The sequence below is a fragment of the Lemur catta genome, chromosome 14 (assembly GCF_020740605.2).
Source record: "Lemur catta isolate mLemCat1 chromosome 14, mLemCat1.pri, whole genome shotgun sequence".
Classification (NCBI taxonomy): domain Eukaryota; kingdom Metazoa; phylum Chordata; class Mammalia; order Primates; family Lemuridae; genus Lemur; species Lemur catta.
This window is the reverse complement of record NC_059141.1, coordinates 68,283,753-68,303,493: the sequence shown is the minus strand read 5'-3', so window position 1 is coordinate 68,303,493 and position 19,741 is coordinate 68,283,753. Positions and strand designations below refer to the sequence as shown.

The following is a 19,741-nucleotide window of genomic DNA, read 5'->3' as shown; positions in this document are numbered from 1 at the left end:
CATGAAAAATCCAAGATTCTTAGCCTGACACTTAGGAACAGTTCTCCACAGACAGGCGAGGGAGGAAAATATTCCAAAGCCAAAGGAAACCATGTTCAGTAATGGGACCTGAGGAAGTAGAGTTGAGTCAGATGTCCTAAATGCAGATGCTCACAGGGTGCTGCTGGGGGTGGGCAGAGACTAGGGAGTGGTGGGGACTGTGGCACACAGGAGCACGCTGCCCTCACAAGGTTCCTCGCTGTGCCCAGGGGTGGCCTGCAGGAAGATGATCCAGGAATGTGCCAGGTCTTCTGAACTCTCCGTGGCTTATGTGAAGTCTCCCAGTTTTTATTGTTAACAACTCATTTAAATGTTCAAAAGCCCAACTTGGGCCAAACAGAACTTATCTGAGGGGCCAGAGTCAGCCTGTGCACCTTCAGTGTGCAGCTCTGTAAGTCCAGAGCATGCGAAGGTCACCAAATTCTCAGCTGATACTTATCAAGCAACTGTGAGGAACCATATTCTGTCTCAGGTTTTGGAAATGCAAGTAAGCAAGACCTCCTGGCCCTGCCCTCAGGGTGTTTATGTAGAGGCTTCACCTTAACATTGGCACATTTACTAAGAGTTGTGACTTCTTCTGACACAAAAAGCAGGATGCAGGATCTAGGCTGCCTGTAATAAAACTTGACGTCACTGTATCGCTTGGGCGAAAGCCTCTGAGTCCTGTGAATGCAGGGTTGTCCTGAACAGAAGCGATGGCTGATGCAAGGAGAGCTGGCCTTCCTGGAACAGTGCTGAGAAGCAGCCAGAAAAACGCCAGAGCTCTTCCGTACACATTTAGCCAGGGCAGCGGAAGTAGCAGGCACATGGGAACCCTCGTGCTTGGGGGCTGCAGCCTGTAGCAGTCCTGCACAGACCTGACCACAGTGCCATATTTCAGATGTCTGAGCCCTGACGGGGTGTTCTAGATGGCAGGGGTCCCTGGAAGGAAGCTGAAAAGCGTCCTATAGGTTGGGGCTGCTTCCTGGTTCTTGTTGCTTCTGTGTGGGTAACGTGGCTGCAGCAAGCTCGCCCGGAGCCTGAGAGCTGTCAACAGACGGTTCCGGTTCCCGTGCTCTTCTCGAGGTGGGCGTGGCACCTGCTGCATGCCAGGCCCTGGAGATAGGATGCTGAGGGAGCACATTTCTGTCCCCAGGGAGGTGACTTTCTAGGGGGAGAGACAGAGTAGATGACACCTGAGGGGAGTGATGAGGATCCCTGAGCAGGACCAGATGACGCAGCAGCCACAGGAGCTCAGAGAAACCAAGAGACCAGTGCAGAGTGGGGGCACATCCAGGACCTCTGCCCCTCTTCGAGCGGCAAGGGGACCAAGGTGTGTCTAGTGGTGGCCCATGGTAGGGGCTGACGAGCCACCTGTCTCTTTCAGGACTACTTGGACCTTGCTGCGTCCACCCCGTCCGACTCCCTGCTTTACGACGACGGCCTGTCGGAAGAGGAGACGCCCCTGGTGGACTGTAATAGCGCTCCCCTCCCTCGAGCCCTCCCTTCCACATGGATTGAAAACAAACTCTATGGTAGAATTTCCCATGCATTTACTAGATTCTAGCACCATTGTTCCCCTGCTCTATCCTTAGTCTTGGTGATGCTTTTTAAGGTGTTTCTGATCTGAACGAAACCAAAGTCTGCTCTGAACCTTTTTATTTGTAAATGTCTGACTTCGCATCCAGTTTACATTCAGGCATTTTTGCAACTGTTTTTCTAAAAGGATGTGAAAATAAGTGTAATTACCACACCGCCCAGCGATTTATGATGATAGAGGAGAAAACACCTAGGGCAGAACTTTCAGGGGAGATGGAGAACTTGACGAATGAGTCATTTCCAGGATAGAAATCAAGTCTCAGTACTTCTAATTTAACTACTTGGATAAATTTACCCAATCTGGGGAGGTATTTAATTGAGAAAGAAGCAGCCAGCACCCACCGGCCCACACTGGGAGCACAGCCAGGCCCCCCATCCTGGGTGGGCGGGGGCCTCGGAGGCTGCCCAGGGCTGGGAGTGGAGGTTGGCCCAGCTTTGGCCCTTGTCCCAGCTGCGTGTCCACCGGCAGGGGCAGGGAGGCGGCAGGAGCCGGGCAGGCCTGGGAGGACACACCCAGACTGCTGTTTTCACATCCTTTGCATTACCCGCTGTCAGGACTGTTGTCACTTACAAAGTGCTAAAAGCTGGAGCGAGTGCTTTTTGAAAGAACGTAGTCTGTGGTGTTGTGGTCTTGCACTGGACAGTAAATATGGTTCTTGCCAAAACTCCTTCTTTTGTCTTCGATTAAATACTTGAAATTTTTTCTGTTTCCTAACTTCCTCATTGATTGTTGTGAACTCTTGGAGTCTGAAGCATTTTTCAAGCTGAGATTGTTCCTTTTGCATGCCTCCCGACTCACTGACTCCCCGCTGGCTTTGGGTCTGGTGCTACACTCCATGTGTGCTGACAGTGCTGTGGGGCTGGCCTGTGTGTGCCCTCGATTTGGAAGGTCCTCTTCCCCGCTGTAGGCTTGGATGACAGTCGAGTGCCTCCTTTACGGTAGAGAATGTTTTATAGAACGTTCTGCTGCGGTGAGCCGCTTTACACAGCCATAGAAAAAGAGTTAAACAGTTCAACAACTGGACATCAGATCTGAGAGTCTAAAGCTCGTGAAAGTCAAAATTGGTAGTGTCTGTTAAGTTACATTTACCAAGAGAGCACATGATGTTTCCCCTAAATGTAACGATGTTTTGGAAACCTGGAGCACAAAACCATTAATGTAATTGGCACAGAAACCATGAGTTTGGTTTGAACATCAAAGGGAGTTTTGCCAAGGCCTTACTGTCTGCACATGAAGTTTTGGTTCTTCAGTGCAGAACAAATTATCTGTTTTCATTTTTAGGCATGTCAGACCCGAACTGGCCTGGAGAGAGTCCGGTACCACTCACGAGAGCCGATGGCACTAACACTGGGTTTCCAAGATATGCAAATGATAGTGTATATGCTAACTGGATGGTTTCACCCTCAGCGGCAAAATTAATGGACACGTTTGATAGTTAACATTTCTTTGTGAAAGGTAATGGACTCACAAGGGGAAGAAACATGCCAAGAATGGAAAGTCCACTGCCCCTTTCTTTGTGCACATCACACTGGCCAAGCCAAGTTCTGTTCCCAGGTGGCAGACTCCTTTTTGGTAGTTCGTTTCAACTGCTTTCCAAAGTGGTTTTATTTCCAATAGCCAGTGATTTTCCCTCCTAGCAGACATGCCACACTGGGTAAGAGTTCTGAGTCTTAGGGGTTAAATATTCCTTTCTCTTCTGCACCCAGCAGCACCCAGTGTTGGTCTGTGTCCCCATCAGTGACCACCACAGTTCTGTGTTCACATGTGTGGGTCCACCACTCACTTCCTTGTATACGACACTGTACCTGAACTTGATTTTTCTGATTGCCACCAAATAAGGCAACAAGATCTAAACATGAAGCACATGCACACAAAGGCAGTAGGGAGAAAAATGGCCAAAGTGACCTGTCCTTGTTCAGAATGAGAGCCCCATGGGGCCTGGTGGTGGTGTCAAAGCCCCACTAGGGCTAGAGGGGAAGAGGGGACCTCAGGATGGGCCTTGGCTCAGTGTTCAAGATCCTGAGAATGGTTTTTTAAAATCATGTAACCTTTTCTTAGGAAGACATTTGGTTTTTATCATGATTAAGATGATTCTTAGATTTAGCACAATAGAGAGATTCGATGTCATATTTACTATGTCGATAGTGACGTGAGGGAAGAGGGCTCACAAGACACATTTGTCTCCACTGGGCCCACCATATCAGCCTCACATGTTCAGTGCTGAGTGACCACTAACCCTGACCAGAACAGCGTGAAGAAAGGGGGCTTCTGGAGTGGAGTGACCCCCATTCCCAGGACTGCTGATGGCAGAGGCTTTGCTGCTGCGAATCCCACCCGCCACCAACCTTCATCGCACCAACAGCCAGCAGAGCCCAGAGCAGCGGCTCATCCTACACGGTAGGAGTAGGTGGGACCTGTGCTCACATTCATTCAAACCATATCAACTTCCTCACAAAGGGACAGTTCAGCTAGCTGTGTTAGAAGTAGCATCGCCAACGACAATGACCAAGGATGGCTACACCTCCGATCACAATTCTGACGTGGAAAAGACGATGTTTTGGCTCTCGTAGAGCTTGGGTGAAAAGGCACATATATCAACTCTTCCTGGGTTTGTGATTTAATGCTGCTATAGCAAGACATCTGTGTTTCTTAGATTCTGACCATAACTCATAAGCTTCTTGTCATTCTTCACTGCTTGTGGACACAGACACTCAGCACCCCTCCTGTCTTGTGGGGGTGGCGTTTGGGAAGTCGTGGCAGCTCTTCTGGCTGTCTCAGCACTGTAACTTTGCAGAAAAGGGTCAGATTACCAAAACACTGCCTGGTCCTCAGACTCAAAGCACTGTGATGGGACTTAAAACAGCCTCATTAAAATACTGTATTTTATAGGCATTTCACAAAAGCAGTAAAATTGTGGTATTTTGTGTGGCCAAGAAGGCTTGGATGAGCATGTGACGGAGCCTTATAGTGTGTGTTTGCACATGTGAGCACACACATCCAGAGAGGGAGCTGGAAAAATGCTTCCTGGACGTGTAACGTGGCTTTAGTTTGGGCCATTTTTCAGATACACTGTGATAAGTTCTACAGATATCAATAGACATGGTAAACTTTTGATTTTCAGATGTGTTTAATGATAGTGTTATTAAATGCATACATAAGGATAAACTCTCTCAAATTGTTAAGAAAAAGCCTACACAGTAAGTATGAATTGCTACAACAGGTTCGTTCTCAGCAGGGTAAGAACTCCGAGTCTAAGCAGCTGAGCCAGTGATGGGGAATTAACCTTTAACTAATAATCTAATTGCCTATTCCTGAGTTATAAAAGTACCCATACTTAGTAGTCCTATCAGAATTTTCATAGACATATATGCAGAAGTTACTAAATACTAAGTATTACTGAGTATCAAGTAGCAATCTGTCAGTTAGTAAAATTTGTAAAATCTATTTGTGAAAGGTTATTAAGTCATACCATGTTAATTTTTTTGTAATCAAGGTGACTAAGAAAATAATTTCAGTTGTATAAATAAAATCATGTATCATAAAATGTGTAAACTTTTTTTTCTTTTTAACTTCCTAGTTGGAAACATCAGATTTCTGATTTTGAAGTTTCCATACAAGAATTAAAATGCCACAGGGGAATCTCTCATGATAACCACTGGGGATCAGTAGTGAGGACTGGAGCTCTGGCGAGGTTACTGGCTTATCTTGCACGATTGCCATGTGAATAGGCACATGATGATAACTGTTAACAACTCAGCTACCTGTTCCAGGAATTCCTCCCTTCAGGTGCCCTTACCTAGAACAAAGCACAGCCAACAGGGAGTTTAGGTCTTCGCAGTTCTCTAGCAATTTGCTTGCTGTGGTTTCTGGAACCTGACATTGGAGTTGTGGGAGACAGAATGTGTAACAAAATGCAGAGTCCTGAATGAAGTTCCATTAGAAGTTGCAGGAAAAAACATAGTCCTGAACTACTGTAAGCTTAACATGCTAACTGTTTGTATCTTCCTCTCGGATTGTGTGGGAATTCTCTGAGCCCTCCTCAAGTGCCTGGCACAGAGCAGGTGAGTCACCTGGCAGACAGGAATTGTGCACTAGGCACTGAGGGCTGGTGTCATCTCGGGGGCATACATACACATGTGTACACACAGGCCTGTGCGTGCTTCACCCAGTGGCTGCCCCAGGCCTTTGAGGCCACACCTCCTGGCCTTGGGTGTCCCTGCTGCCCACGGCTGCCCCACACTTTGCAGTGGCTGGGAGTCACCGTAATCTCCAGGACCAGTTGTTTGCTTTAGCCTCTACCTCTGAATGTTTAGAAACCCATGGCAAGAGAAGCTAATACTAAAAGTCCCTTTTTCAAGAGCATAGACTCTCCTTTAGGAGTATTTGTGTGTATATGTTTGTTGGTTTTTTTCCCCCTAAAAAACACATTTTCCACCAACCTCCACGAAGAATTCTTTCCCACCATGAGGCCAGCTTATCTGGGTGGAAATCTAGTTACATGTGTCTGGGAGCAGGGCTTGAATAAGTGCTTACTATATAAAAGAAACCTGGAAGGCAAAACATAATTTCCACCAATATAAAGAAAGCCTTCCCCTCTCCCCAAGGCAGGCGGAGCAGTGAGCAGTTCTCCTCCTTCCTTGGAGCAGATTCATGCATAGTATACAGACACCCCACGTTTTCTTGTGCTTCGTTTTATTGCTTTTTTTTTTTTTTTTTAACAAATTGTAGGTTTGTGGCAACCTTGTGTCAAGCAAGTCAATCAGTGCCATTTTCCAACAGCATGTACTCACTGTGTGTCTTTGTGTCAGCTTTTTTTTAGCAATAAAATAATTTTAAATTAAGGTATATGTGTTGTTTTTTAGACATAATGCTATTGTATACGTAATAGACTACAGGATAGTGTAAACATAACTTCTATATGTACTGGGAAACCAAAAAATTCATGTGATTCACTCATTTGTGATATTCACTTTGTTGAGGTTGTCTCGAATGGAACTCACAATCTCTCTGAGCTATGACCGTCTTTAGCTGCCCTCGCAGCTGGAGGGTGGTTCTAGGAAGTCCTAAGAAATCCTTACCAGTCGGGCGCGGGACTCACGCCTGTAATCCTAGCACTCTGGGAGCCGAGGTAGGAGGATCACCTGAGCTCAAGAGTTCAAGACCAGCCTGAGCAAGAGCAAGACCCCTGTCTCTACTAAAAATAGAAAAATTAACCGGGCGAGATGGTGCACACCTATTGTCCCAGCTACTTGGGAGGCTGAGGCAGGAGGATCGCTTGAGCCCAGGAGTTTGAGGTTGCTGTGAGCTAGGCTGACGCCATGGCACTCTAGCTCAGGCAACAGAGCGAGACTCTGTCTCCAAAAAAAGAAAGGAATCCTTACCTCTCTGGCCCTGACAAAGGTATAGGAGTGCGTATGGCCATGCAGCAGCGGGCAGGTACCCCTCTGGTCTTCAGCATGAGGGGTGTATTCTCTGCCTGTGCATCCACAGCAGAAGCACCCTCTCCACTGGGGCTGCCTGCCGTGTGTCTGTGGCAGCTGCCTTGACTAGAACTTTATAGCAGAGGGGGAGGGGATCCCGCTGTGGGGCTGTGGGGACGTCAACGTGGCAGGGAACTGGGCCAGCAAGCGCGGAGGGAGCCCAAGGCCTGAGACCACCCAACCACTGACTAGCACACTGGGAGAGCTCATAAATCTTCATCCTCTCTGATGACATTGAGCCATTCAAGGTAGAAATTGGTCTTGGCAAGTAAGGTAAGTGAATTCTAAAGCTGAAATAAATCATTTTTCATTTTTGAGAAGGAAACAGTTTTGATATTTCATATGCAGACAATATTACTATGTGAACTTTCCATTTCTTGAGTAAAAATATGAAGTTCGTGTTAAGTGCCCAGGTTTTTGTGGATCTTTGTCAGTGTCATAAGCAGGACACGTCTCACCTGCACTGCCATCCTTTTCTGTACTTCCCTTGGGGAAGGAGTCTCTGGGTGTCCGGAAGGGTCTAGTCCAAGTGAAGGAAGAACACATGGCTGCCTTTGCACCCTGAGGCACGGCACTGTGGCCCGGGACTACAGGGAGCTGGGCGGCGCCTGGGGGCCCATGTCCTAGGGCCCCTCTCTCACCAAGACACATGACTTACTCCGCATTTTGTGCTTTTCTTCTGGGAATTTTAAAGAGCTTGAGAATTTTCCTGGAGACGCTGTGGCCACAGGGCTGAAAAACTGAAGCTCTTGGATCGCTCAGACGTAGGGTAAAGGAGCACACCAAGGGTTTGGGGGACTTCATTAGTGTCTGGAAAGAAAAGTGAGGTAATAGCAAGTGATTTCTAGGAATAGGAATGACACCAAAGATAGAAGAATTCTGGTGCCTCACAAGAAAGTCACTAGAAAAGTGGCGTGTTGTAGAAAATTGTATTTTTTTTTTTTTTTTGAGACAGAGTCTCGCTCTATTGCCCAGGCTAGAGTGAGTGCCGTGGCGTCAGCCTAGCTCACAGCAACCTCAAACTCCTGGACTTAAGCAATCCTCCTGCCTCAGCCTCCCGAGTAGCTGGGACTACAGGCATGTGCCACCATGCCCGGCTAATTTTTTCTATATATGTTTTAGTTGGCCAGCTAATTTGTTTCTATTTTTAGTAGAGACGGGGTCTTGCTCTTCCTCAGTCTGGTCTCGAACTCCTGACCTCAAGCGATCCCCCCGCCTCAGCCTCCCAGAGTGCTAGGATTACAGGTGTGAGCCACCGTGCCCGGCCCATAGAAAATTGTATTTTTAAAGAGATGTCCAAAACTTACCTAGCATATTTAACTTTGTAGAAATAAACAAAGGCCACCCATATGAGAATATGCAGACACTATTTATTCTGAACTTGCTTTATAAGGGAGTCAACCAGCATCACTTGCTTTTGGCAGAGACTTAAAGGTAGGCAGAGGAGCGGGAGAGCTTCATAGTAAAAGGGGGGCGGGCAGAGGGAAGGCTTCAGGGATGCTGTGATTGGGGGTTCTTGGCCAGAGTAAGCTGGAGGCAGCCAACCAGCAGCAGGGCATCTTTATGTGATTGGTTTGGGGAACATCCTTGGCTTTCTCTGGTTGGTTCTGAGTTGGAAACAGAGGGCAAAAAGTAGGGAAGCTGGCAGTTACTGACCAAGTCCTGACCATTCTGGGGTAATTGTTGCAGAGATCATGGTTTGGTTTCCTTGGCTGCTCACTACAGAGACTGTGGTCTGAGTCCTTTGGTCGTACATGGACTGGCCATTGTCTGTTTGGATGTTCAGTCTCTCAGCCCCACTTGTGGTCAGTTTTTGCTTGTAAAAGGTTGACCAATTCAAGGAAGGCTAGAGATCCAGACCCTCACCACTCAGAGATTATTTAGTCATATCTCCCTGGTCAACTGTATGGTGAGATCTTGATCTTTCTGTTTTTGTAACATGATGGTGTTCATTTGACAAGAATAGGACGCAGTGGAACAGCATCATGACCACTATGACAGAAACAAGAGCAGTTAATAGTCCCTGTAAGATGCTTTGAACCAAAAACTTCAACTGACCAATGCGAGCCAAGAACAAATCCCATATAGGCCATGGGGACCAACCTCAGAGAACCAAATAGCTTTTGTCTCAAGGGGACATGTGGCCTGCTTTACCTTTCCCTGTTTCACTGATCCAGGTGCGGTATTAGGAATGGCAAAGACCATCACTAACCAAAAGAAATCTTGAGCAATGTGACTGTCCTTCCCTACTCATACCAGTGAGGTGAGACTGATAATGTGTTCCACCTGGGGAACAGTGTTAACGACTTCTGGAGGGTTAGTGGTAAGTTTCTTACAATGATTCCCAGAGACGAGGACACTGCTCTGATTGGTTGCGTAAACACTGAGTCAGTAATTCCCCCAGGTAGAGTGCTGAATAATCAAGGGTAGTGGCATGTTTTGAATGCTTGCCCACTACCCCCACATCCTGTTGTTTTTGTTGTTGTTGTTTTGTTTTTTGTTGTTGGTTTGTTTTTTGAGACAGAGTCTCACTCTGTTGCCCGGGCTAGAGTGAGTGCCGTGGCATCAGCCTAGCTCACAGCAACCTCAAACTCCTGGGCTCAAGCGATCCTCCTGCCTCAGCCTCCCGAGTAGCTGGGACTACAGGCATGCACCACCATGCCCAGCTAATTTTTTCTATATATATTTTTAGTTGTCCAGCTAATTTCTTTCTATATTTTGCTGCTGGAACATGTCCTTCAGCATGAATCTTATGTCGTTCTGCAAGATGTTCGCCTTTGTAACAGTCTCCTCTCAAGGAGCAGAAGTGCATCTAAAAGTTGCCCAACGCTGTCCATTCTAGTGGGGGTTCTAGCATCCCAAAGTCATGTTCTACTCCAAAAGCGTACTTCCTATGTTTAGATGTTTGCTTTCTGGTCTTTGGCTTAGCTGACAAGCTGCAGTACATGCAAGCAGTCATCCGGACTGGTTTTAGCTGAGGTAGAGGACTGTATTCTAAAGGACTATTTCAGTTAGTGATAGCAAATCCTGCCTGGTTGTAAGAGAAAATGCATTTGTATAGGTTTCTGAGGCCAAACTAAGATGACTGCCGCAGTGCTTTTTCCGGCCCGGCCCTCTGGCTAGCCGGCCTTCTGGGGAGGCATCAGTCAGCACACTCGCGTAACCAAGGTGTTATCTCCTATGTGAACCCATGGACTCGCGCTTTCCCATGGCATGTTGCCACTATTGTTCAGAGCCATATATAAGCCCTCGACATGTTCTCGGCCATGCTTTTCACCGCTGTTCTATCCCCCCCGACAATAAAGAGCACGTCTCACCTGCCTGCTGCCACTCACCTTTTCTTCCAGTTTCCAAAGCCTGCACTGGAGCACGCGCCAGCCACAGAGCTCCCTCCTCACACTGGTAACTTCCAGCTTCTGCTTCAAGATACGATTCATCAACAAATAGTATTAGGTCAGGGTTCTCAGTAGGAGTCACTAATAAACCTGAGCAGGTGCAGAGAGTTCCCTGAGATAGGACAAGCATGCGGTTCCCCTGCTGTTGGGGTGGGAGAGTGGCAGGATTCAGTGCTGCAGTGGTGAACAGTAGTGTGAGACGAACAGAGTACAGTGACAGGATCTTGTAAGAGATGAACGAGCTGGTTGAAAAGTGTGCTCCATCAGTGGTGATGTCTGTGTTGCACCAGGAAGCGTGCGGCTGAGCAGGGAGCCTACAAGTGGTTCAGCAGAAGCATCAACAAATTCTGCAGCAGAGCTAATAGCCTGTATTAGTCCGTTTTCTGTTGCTTATAATTGAATACCTGAAACTGGGTAATTTATAAAGAAAAGAAATTTATTTATTACAGTTATGGAGGCTAAGAAGGGGTGTGTCTTACAGTTACGTAAGGTCAAGGGGCCATGTCTGCTAAGAGCATTCTTACTGGGGGGACTCTGCAGAGTCCTGAGGTGACACAGGATATCACAGCGAGGGGGCTGAGCCTGCCAGCCCAGGCCTCTCTCTTATAAAGCTACCAGCCCCACTCCCATAATAACCCATTAATCCATGAATGAATTAATCCATTCAAGAGAGCAGAGCCCTCGTGATCCAGTTGCTTCTTAAAGGCCCCACCTCTCAATATTGCCACATTGGGGATTCAGTTTCAGCACAAGTTTTGGAGCGGACATTCAAACCATAGCATGCCCTAAGAGAAGGGGCTAACCTTTGCACTCAGGTCAAAGGTAAAGCTATAGTAAGTGATGGGTTTAGATGGTTCCCATGAAACTCCAAGAGTTTGCCCAGATCACTCACTCACAGAGAGACAAAAGGCTTTCTGCTGTGACATAGTCTAGGGAAGGAAGCCATTGAGGAGCCTTCTGCGGGTTCCAGGAAGCCTGTTCACATCTCAGTTCTCTGAGGAGAGAATCTCTTACTGAGAACTCAGTCAATTCATAAACAGATGTCACAATTTCAGAACAATGTGGCCCCCATTATCTACAGTATCCATTTAGACTCAGAAATCTTCTCAACTGTTGTTTTGTAAGGGGTTTAGGATAGATACAGATGGTTTCTGTTCTATCAGGAAAGAGTTTTCCCTGCCTTAGTTAGATCATACCCTAAATAATGGACTGTGTCTTAGAAAAACTGTAATTTATCTTTTGAAACTTTATGTCCCTTTTCTGCTAAGGCTGAGAACAAGTAAATAGAATCCTTTTTCTCTGAACAAAGTAGATCATCTACATATTACGTCAGAACTGAATAGTGAAATTGAGATCTTTTAAGTCTTGATTAAAGACCTGGGAAAAATAGCAAGGCCTTCAGTGACCCCCTAGGGCACGAGTGCCCCAGTGTATTTTGTCCTCCCCAGATGAAGGCAAAACGGTATTGACTGTCTTTATTCAGCCTTAAAAAGGAAGGAAATTTTGACAGATACCACAACATGGATGAACCTTGGAGACTTCATGCCAAGTGAAATAAGCCAGTCACAAAAGGACAGGTACTGTACGATTCCACTTATATGAGGTTCCTGGAGTAGTCACATTCATAGAGACAGGAAGCAGAACGGAGGTTGCTTGGGGCTGTGGGGAGGGGAGAATGAAGAGTTGTTTAGAGAGTACAGAGGTTCAGCTTGGAATGATGAAAACTTCTGGAGATGGATGGTGGCGATGATTGCACAAAAAGGTGAATATACTTAATGACCCTGATCTGTACACTTTTAAATGGTTTAAATGGTAAATTTTATTTTGTGTATATTTTACTCCAATAAAAAATACTGACTGTTCTAGTCTAGAAGCACACTGAGAAAGGCAAAGCAAAGAGCCACTGCAATGAAGCAGGTGGCTTCTGGTGGAATGAAAGGCACGATGGCATTTGGGGCAGGTACTACCAGGAAGTGAGGGAGAACAATTCTGCGGATGTCTCTTGGGTCCTGAACAAATAGATATTCCTGTCCGCTTGGTTTCTGTACTGGCAGAACGGGGTGTTGCAAGGGTGTGAGGAGGCCTTTGGATATAAGGCTTTCAGCTGCAGGTGTAATCCTTTCCCTGGCCCTGGCTTCAAGGGATGTTGGGGGATTTGGTTAATGATTTGGTAGGATCTATCTGATCTTTAATAGGTTCTGCTCCAATCACTTTTCCCATATTAGTAGAATTTTGCGTCCCATGGGAGTACCAGGTAGAGCATTATGCTCCTCATCGGGGGGAGCACGTGTCAAAGGTAATGGAGAAGGCAACAGTCTGTCCAAAGCAGACTCAGCTTGCTTATGGGTGGAGGAGTCCTCAGGGACCTGCCAAATAGCCCCAGAGGCTCCGGTCTGCATTTACTATTACATTCCATTTGAAAAGTAAGTCTCTCTCCATTAAACTTGCAGGGGTGGTGTCACAGAGCAGGTAGGGATGTTTTGCAGTCAATGGCTCAAGGCTTGCAGTTAAGGGCTGGGGAATGGAGGAAATCTGTGGGTTATCTGCAAGGCTTACCACCTGTGTTGTGTGTTTACACCAAGGAAAAGGTTGAGTACAGGTGGCAGGGTTTAATGTAGAAACAGTAGTGCCTGTACCTAGTGCCAGAAACTGATGAGGCTGCCATCTGTATAAGTAGAATTGTGTCCCCTGAAAACATATGTTCAAGTCCTCACCTGTGGAACCTGTGAATTTAAGCCTATTTGGAAATAGGGTATTCGTAGATGTAATCAAGTTAAAATTAGGTCATGTGGGATTAGGGTGAGTCCTAATTCAGTGACTGGTTTCCTTAGAAAAAGAGAGAAATTTGGACACAGGGAAGACACAGGTAAGAACGCTGTGTGAAGACAGGCAGAGATTGGAGTGATACACTGACAAGCCAAGGAATATCAAGGACTGTTGTCAACCACCAGGAGCTAGGAAGAGGCCAGGAACGATCCTTCCCTAGAGCCTTCAGACGAGCATGGCCCTCCTGACACCTTGATTTCAGATTTCTAGTACCCAGAATTGTGAGAGAATTTCTATAGTTTCAGTTCACACAGTTTGTGGCAATTTGTTACAGCATCCCTGGGAAACTAACACACTGTCTGTGCACATGTTAATGCCCCTTGAGTGCTTACAGGTATTGCAGGATATTGGCACTTTTCCCTTCCTCAGATCACCCTACTGATCTGAAATGAGGGTCTTTTCTTTTTCTCTTGGTTTTCCTTTCATAAGATGAGACAATCTTCTTTTCTAGTGCCCCTTCTGTTTACCATATCCACAAGTGTCCTTGTCAGTAGCTGCCTGGTTGGGGAGTGGGCCGACACCTAGCTGTTTGATCTACAGGGCCATAAGTTTAATTTGGGTCCTGTCTTTTTGTTCTAAATCCCTTTCAAAATGTCTGCCATGTGTTGTAGTTCAGGTAAAGGTGTTATTTCCCATTCTAATTTCTGTTTTCAAATGAAGTCTCCAATTTTAAGTTTAATTCCTTGACAAAATGAGATGAAAGGGCTGCTTCCTAGACTCCCAAATGTTGCGATGTATTTTCTAACCTATCCCAAAAATCTCCTACAGATTCCTCTTTTCTCTGTTTGCATGACTGAGTTATGGTCCAATCTTTTAATTGGAAATATTTTAGATATGACTTTTAGGAGACTTTGCCTTGTGTTTTGAGCCTTTTTGTGGATTCTCAGGTTTATTGTGGACAGTGGAATCCTAGAGGTCTCTTTCCCGGTGAGTCCAGTTTGCTTTTGCCATTCAAGATTTAGCATTTGAGGTTCTGATCAATATGTGTACAAGTTGATATAGGTCAGGTAACCCTGGCTTGCACGCCCCTCAAAATATTTTTGATTATTCTATGCATAGTTGCTGATCTTGTTTGGGTTTGGGAAGTCCTTAATTACGGTTCTTAATTCAGCTTGGGTCTAAGGTTTAAATTCTACAGTTGCCTGCATAGGGCTTATGGGAGGGAAGGGTCTTTACAGAGGCAACTGGCATTTTCAGGTCTTAGGAGGGTTGTTGGATCTGGACAGGGGGAGAGAAGGGAGGAGTGGACAAATGTGTGGAAGGAGAGAGGTCAGAAAGATAAGAGAGAATAGGGAGAGCAGGATTTGGGGAGGCAAGTAGGGGAGGATTTACTAGGAACAGGAGTCCCATTCATTGCTGCTTAAATTTGCCAAATTGCTCATTAGCTTTGACCAGGGAATTTTTAGGGAAGCATTTTTTTTTTTTTTTTTGAGACAGAGCCTCACTCTGTTGCCCAGGCTAGAATGTCATGGCGTCAGCCTAGCTCACAGCAACCTCAAACTCCTGGGCTCAAGCAATCCTCCTGCCTCAGCCTCCACTGGGACTACAGGCGTGCGCCACCATGCCCGGGTAATTTTTTCTATTTTTAGCAGGTTTGCTCTTGCTCAGGCTGGTCTCAAACTCCGGAGCTAAAGCGATCCTCTCGCCTCGACCTCCCAGAGTGCTAGGATTACAGGCGTGGGCCACCGGCCCTGCTGGGAAATACTTATTTTAGAAACCTCACTCTATCACCGAAGAGCTAACACAGAATTTGAATCACATATTACCTTCTCTCCAAATTAACACTGCACACATTCAGTATTTGATTTGACTACTTTTAAAACTGATAAAAAGCTAACAATTTAAGCCCATTGATGGGGAAACCTAAGTTACTTTAAAAACAAGTCTAATGGAGGAGTCAAATAGTTTAAAACATGTGACAACTACCCCTAACCCTGCTGCTTGGATTTCAGGGCAGATCCGGCCCGGAAGAGCCCCCGCGGCCTCCTCTCGGGGTTTGGGTTTTCTCCGCTGTTCCCGGGACGGTGGAGCGCGGGCGCGGGGCTGCTCGGCGGCCGTCGGAGCCGGGACGAAGGCAGGAAACACACGCCGCGGGAGAGCAAGGAACCGGGAGAGGGCAAAGATAGGAGAAAGTGCCTGGCGTGGAGGGGAGTGGCTCTAGCACGCGCTGCCACGTTAGGGAGCGAGGCGGTTTTGAATTCGGGTGGCAGCCCTCGGCGAGGGGCCTTGGGGACGTCCCTGGGACCGTGGGTTGAGCAGGGGGCTGAGGGAAAGGGCTTCTCTCCTCCCCCCACGCCCTGAAATCGTCCAGTGCCCGGCCTCGAAGGCAGTCTCCAGCACGTCCCCTCAACTCCGTCATTTCACATGTGAGGACACCCAGGTCCTAAGGCATGGAGAGGCCAGCCCGCAGGCCACCGCCGGCCCGGCGCGCCGAGCATGCTCGCACTCCCCGGACCCGGCGGCCCGAACTCGGCGCGCACGCGGGCGCTCTCGGCCCGTCGGGCTCCGGGCTCAGGGCCCCGGGCCGGCCCGCGCGGCAGCGGCGTCCTCAAGGCCAGCCTGCGGCCGGGCTCTTTCCCGCGGGCGCGGGCTCCACCGATCGTGCGGGGATACACACACACATTTTTTAACAGATGAAGTGGTTAAAGCGTACGAACGTGCCAGGCTCCGGGGGACGCACGCCGGGCACCGGGCGCGCGCGGGGTGGGCGGGGCCTGGGGAGGGGCGGGGCGCGCGGCCGCCTCACTTCCTCGCGCGCGCCGGAAGCGGCCGTTCTGGGCGCGGCTGCGCGCCGGAGGCTGGGCGGCTGGGGCGGCGGCGGCCCCGGCGAAGGGCGCTCCCCGGGCGTGCCCGCGGCCGGGAGCAGGCGGCAGCCGCGGAGCGCAGAGCGGGCAAGCGCGGTGAGTACCCGGCCCACCCGGCCTCGCTCGTCCGCGGCTACCGCAGGCGCGGGCCAGGGCTGCGGGGGCCGTCGGGCTCGGGTAGCCTCGCGGACGAGCCCGCGGGAGCTCTGTCCCTGGGGGTCGCCCCGCGGACGAGCGCTTCGGGGCCCTGTCCCCAGGGGCCGCGTCCCCACGGGCCGCCTTACGGACGAGCCCTCGAGTCCGCTCCGGTTTTGGGGAAAGCCGCGGTTTTTTTCTGAGAAAGGTGCTGCCAGAGACTGTTGGTTTGCGTGTCAGTGTTTGTTTTTTTTTAAGCCAACTCACCACCGTCTCTCCTCCCCTCAGTGGATAAACTTTTTAGTTAGTCTTTATTGCTTTAAAATAGTTTTCCCTGACAGCAGCCCCTCTTTATCTGACAGACAGCAGAACGGACGCCTTTAAAAGATGCCCGTTTGTGGAGCAATCTGTGGGGCCGAGGAGATGGGACGGGGAGCCTCTGGCAGCTGTCAGAGAATTCATCTCGAAAATTACTTTATTCCCGAACACGTGGCTGAGCAGTAATTTATAAAACACGATAGTGACACTTCTGTTTGTGATGATGGTGTTGACAGAATGACAATTTGACTATAATCTGAAGCTTCCTAAGCCCCTGACTTGTTAAAGTTGGAGGCATTTTCTCGCTTGCTTTTGAGATATAGATGAGATGTGCAATTTCACCATCATTCAAGGTTCACAGGAGCTGGGCCTTAATTTCTGGTGGAATTAATATTTTTTAATGTATTAAAATAGTAGCTTCGATCTTGGAAGTGAGAAACCAAATATTTTATGACTGAATGTTAACATTCATTTTGTATCGTTATTCTGCTACCATTTGTTTAAAACTGTCATGTGACTAAAAAAATGCAGAAAGGATGTTGGATTTCCAATATGTATGGCTCAGAGAATTTTGACCTAAATAGGCACAGTTTTAGTTCCAGTTTGGAAATTACATTTTTCTCTTTTTTAACTTTTTTATTGATGTATAAAATACATATGAAGTCAACAAGTGCATAAATCTTAATTGTACAGCTCAATGAATTTTTTACGTATTACTTTGTGTGACCACCAGATAGATCAAATTATAGCTGTGGAGCATTTCCATTATCCCAAGAGTTTCCCACTGCTTCTTCCAAGGCAGTTACACCCCTGCTGTCCAATCTGTATTCTGGTTTCTCTCATCAGCTTTCAGTTTTGTCTATTTCGAGCTTCATATTAGTGGAATTATACAGTATGCTCAGCATATTGCTTGTGGGATTTACCCATACTTCGTGGTTTGGTATCATTTATGCATATCATGGTATGGTATCAGTAGTTCTTTCTTTTTAATGATGTGTAATATTCCATTGTATGATCTGTGACTATTCTGTTGATGGACACTTGGGTTCCCAATTTTTGTATATGATGTATTTTGCATATTAAAAACGCTGTGAACATTTTTGTAAATGTCTTGGTGAGGATCTATATGCATTTCTGTCAGCTGTAGAATGACTGAGTCATAAGGTAGGCAGAAAATTGCATTTTAACTAATGAGTCTTTTTTCTAATATAATAGATTTTGTTATTTTAACTAATATGATGATAAAGGTTGGTAAAAGGCGTAACTATTATGAGTTCAAGACTTAAGTGATTCATTCATTACCACATTATTTACCCTTTGGATTGCACATCTAGGACAGCCTTCTGTGAGACTGTCGTTACTCGTTTAACTGTTAGACAAGTCTGTTAGAGCTGGTGATCATCTGACTCTGAAGTTTGGTGTAACACTTACATAAGAACTGTGTTGCTCAAGTTAGTGGTTGTTAGGGGAAACGAAATACCAAAAGGATATGACTAAAAATGAATTAAAGAATCATGGGACTACAAGTCAAAGAACTTACATTGTTAGTGTCATGCTACATAAGCACTAGGTATAAATGTAAAACTGAATTATAGGGTTAGTTACAAATGTGAATTTACTGCAGGAATATAGTGATTTCCACATGGACTGAAATACTAGTATATTTGTACTGTGAACAGACAACAAAAATCACTAAACACTTATGAGAAATCAGTAGCATGTAAGAGAAGCCAATATTGAACAAACACGAACTGGGCCCTGAAGCAATGGAGTTCATATAAGAAACAGAAGAAAGCTTTAAAATAAATATTAGTATCCTCATATTTGGTAGGGTATCATGCCTTTTGAACACATACAGGCTGCTTCAAAAAAAGCAATCAGTTCTTGAATATTGAAACATGGGAAGTAGGATAGAATTACCATGATATGGAAAGTAGATCTAGAAGAGCCCATGTATATCTAATAGGAGTTCCAGGAGGGAATAGAAATTGAAAGAGAAGAAATAACCACAGAGATAACAGAGATCCTGAGGGTAGGAATATCAAGGCAAAGTCTTGGGCAGCCTAAGCCAGACAAAAATAAGTATCAGGGGACAAAGTACTGGCAAATATAGATCAACCCTTCCCTCTCTGGTCTTTGTTTCTTCATCCGTGCAATGGGGATGATCAGGAACTATGTCTTTTCAGAGAGCTGTGGAAAGACATGTTAGATGTGCGACAGCTCCTGTTTCCCACTCTCCTCCCCTACCAACTCACAGATGCCAGATTTCCCATTTCCATCTCACAGTAGAATGGAAACAATTAAAATATTGTATCAAGAGAACAAGGATATTTCTTTGAGCAGAATTATGTGAGTTTATGAATGGAATAGATATACTGAGAGTCTTAAAAGAATGTTGATAAAGATATATCTAGATGAATTCCGGTGAAACTTATGAACTTCATGGATAAATACACAATGCATAAACTTCCAAAAATAAATATATGGTTACCTATAAAGGAATGGAAATCAGACTTGAAAATAGATTTCCAATTTGGAATATGAAATGTTAGATGACAGAATAATGTTTTAAAAGTGTTTGTGGGACGTATTTTGAACTTAGAATCTTATGTCTAGTCAAACTGTCATTCAGACTGGGGGCAAACTAAAGCCATCTTCACCCATACCCACTAGGAATACCCAGGATGTACTATACCAAAATGAAAAATTAATCCAAGAAAAATAGATGTAGAATTCAATTAGTAGTAATCAAAGAAAACAATAAAATTTATTTCTTAACCCAAGTCATTGATAACGATAGCTAAGAAATTTAATGCAGTGTTAAGGAAGGATTCATAAACCAGAGTAGGCATAATTTTAAAGTCTATAATAATCTGGAGCAAAAATTTACTGTGATTTTAAAGTTGGTTGGGAAGTAGGTAAACTCATACTGGGCACTTATCAAGAGAGAAGCTATAGATACCGACCAATTACATGTTATAGTGAATAAGGAAATTCAGACAACAGTTCCACTTCCAGGAACTTATCCTATAAATGAAATAACATGTTCAAAGTTATTTATACTAAGGCAGTTCAGTATATAGTGTCATTAGCTTTGGAAAGATACACAAAAACTGGAGAAGGAAACTGGGCCTCTGGGTTAAAGGGAGCCTTTTTACTATATGC

The 19,741-nt window shown here is 46.1% G+C and overlaps 2 protein-coding genes across 8 annotated transcripts in view; both read left to right on the top strand.

Moving 5' to 3' along the window:
• The window catches only part of RET (ret proto-oncogene), a 28,566-nt gene extending 26,247 nt beyond the window's left edge, over window positions 1-2,319 (top strand). The window contains exon 20 of the mRNA XM_045567935.1: window positions 1,406-2,319. Coding sequence (XP_045423891.1) covers window positions 1,406-1,585 — 180 coding nt within the window. The 3' untranslated portion in view covers window positions 1,586-2,319. The remainder of the gene's footprint in view (window positions 1-1,405) is intronic.
• Window positions 2,320-16,096: 13,777 nt separating this feature from the next.
• CSGALNACT2 (chondroitin sulfate N-acetylgalactosaminyltransferase 2) overlaps window positions 16,097-19,741 on the top strand; it is a 43,833-nt gene continuing 40,188 nt past the window's right edge. For 5 of the 7 annotated variants that reach the window (XM_045568186.1, XM_045568184.1, XM_045568189.1 and 2 more), the window contains exon 1: window positions 16,135-16,219. The gene's annotated coding sequence lies outside the window, so the exon portion shown is untranslated. Of the gene's footprint in view, window positions 16,220-19,741 lie in introns of all 7 variants that reach the window. The other 2 variants (XM_045568185.1, XM_045568190.1) reach the window with 2 other exon arrangements.